The sequence below is a fragment of the Cryptotermes secundus genome, unplaced genomic scaffold, assembly GCF_002891405.2.
Source record: "Cryptotermes secundus unplaced genomic scaffold, Csec_1.0 scaffold10610, whole genome shotgun sequence".
Taxonomy (NCBI): domain Eukaryota; kingdom Metazoa; phylum Arthropoda; class Insecta; order Blattodea; family Kalotermitidae; genus Cryptotermes; species Cryptotermes secundus.
This window is the reverse complement of record NW_019726610.1, coordinates 1-1226: the sequence shown is the minus strand read 5'-3', so window position 1 is coordinate 1226 and position 1226 is coordinate 1. Positions and strand designations below refer to the sequence as shown.

Genomic DNA, 1226 nt, shown 5'->3' with positions numbered 1-1226 from the left:
ATATTCTTACCTTCACTTCATTCCCTGCTTACAACCTGACAGGCACTCAAGAGAACAAGGCTGGTCTACAAATTTGTCATAGACGAGGGAAGCTTCGAATGGCAGCTGAAGGAGCAAAGACACTACTTGAGGCTTGCAAGTGTATCACCAATAATAAAGTTGATTTGAGTGCATGGCGTAAGAAAATATCGGAAGAAATGCACCTGGATTTTGATGACAAAGATATTGAGGTGGGTGACACTGTTGTAATGAGGGAAGAGGACACGGGGTATTTTGACCACGAAAAATATAAAGCTGGAACCTTAACATTAGGCTTCATTGGGCACCCAAATGTAGGGAAGTCTTCCCTTATAAATGCAATTATGGGAAAGAACGTTGTGAGTGTTCCTAGCACCCCAGGGCACACGGAACATTTCCAGACCATCTACCTAACTCGTAATGTAAGGCTGTGTGACTGTCCAGGTCTTGTGTTTCCTTCCAAAGTCCCAAAGACATTACAGATTCTTATGGGAAGTTACCCAATTGCACAAGTGAGAGTACCCTTTTCTGCAGTTCAGTATTTGGCTGAAAGACTAGACCTGCCTAATTTGCTTAAACTGCAGCATCCTGAACTTGACAAATGGTGGTCTGCTATGGATATCTGTGATAGCTGGGCTTTGAAGCAAGGTTTCCATACAGATCGAACAGGTCGTCCTAATCCATATCTTGCTGCCAATGACCTATTATGCAAGGCATTAGATGGAAAGATCTGCTTATGTCTCCATCCTCCTCGCTATTATAGTAGAAGAGATTACTGGGAGGGGCATGCTGATGTTCAACTTGTTCAATTGATCCAAGGCAAAACAAGTGAACAAGCAGATGGTGATGAAGCTTATGAAAAATATAAACTAGAGAGCAGTTCTGGACCTGAAGACAGTGATTCAAATTTTGAACATGATGTTTATAATAGGTTTTCATTGCTGAGCACTGAATAAGCATTACATATGCTACAAAAAGTATTTTATCAGTATTATGCAGTGTACAGTGTATTATTTCGGAGGTGAACGGGCTGAAGGAGGTGTGGCAATAGTGGCGCATAAAAGTGTAGTGAGAAGTGTAGTTAAGAAGATTGTTTGTGATGACAGAATTATTGCTCTGAAGTTAAAGGCGGAACCAGTAGATATAGTGATTATGCAAGTGTCCATGCCAACATCAGAGTATGAAGATGACGAAGTGGAAAAAGTGTA

General features: G+C 41.2%; 1 protein-coding gene across 1 annotated transcript; it reads left to right on the top strand.

The window, feature by feature from the left end:
* Positions 1-8: 8 nt before the first annotated feature.
* LOC111864245 (guanine nucleotide-binding protein-like 1) lies at positions 9-1085 on the top strand (the record flags this gene model as incomplete). Its single annotated transcript, XM_033751354.1, has 1 exon — positions 9-1085. A coding segment is annotated over one exon (966 nt), but the record flags the coding sequence as incomplete, so codon positions are not given.
* Positions 1086-1226: the final 141 nt, after the last annotated feature.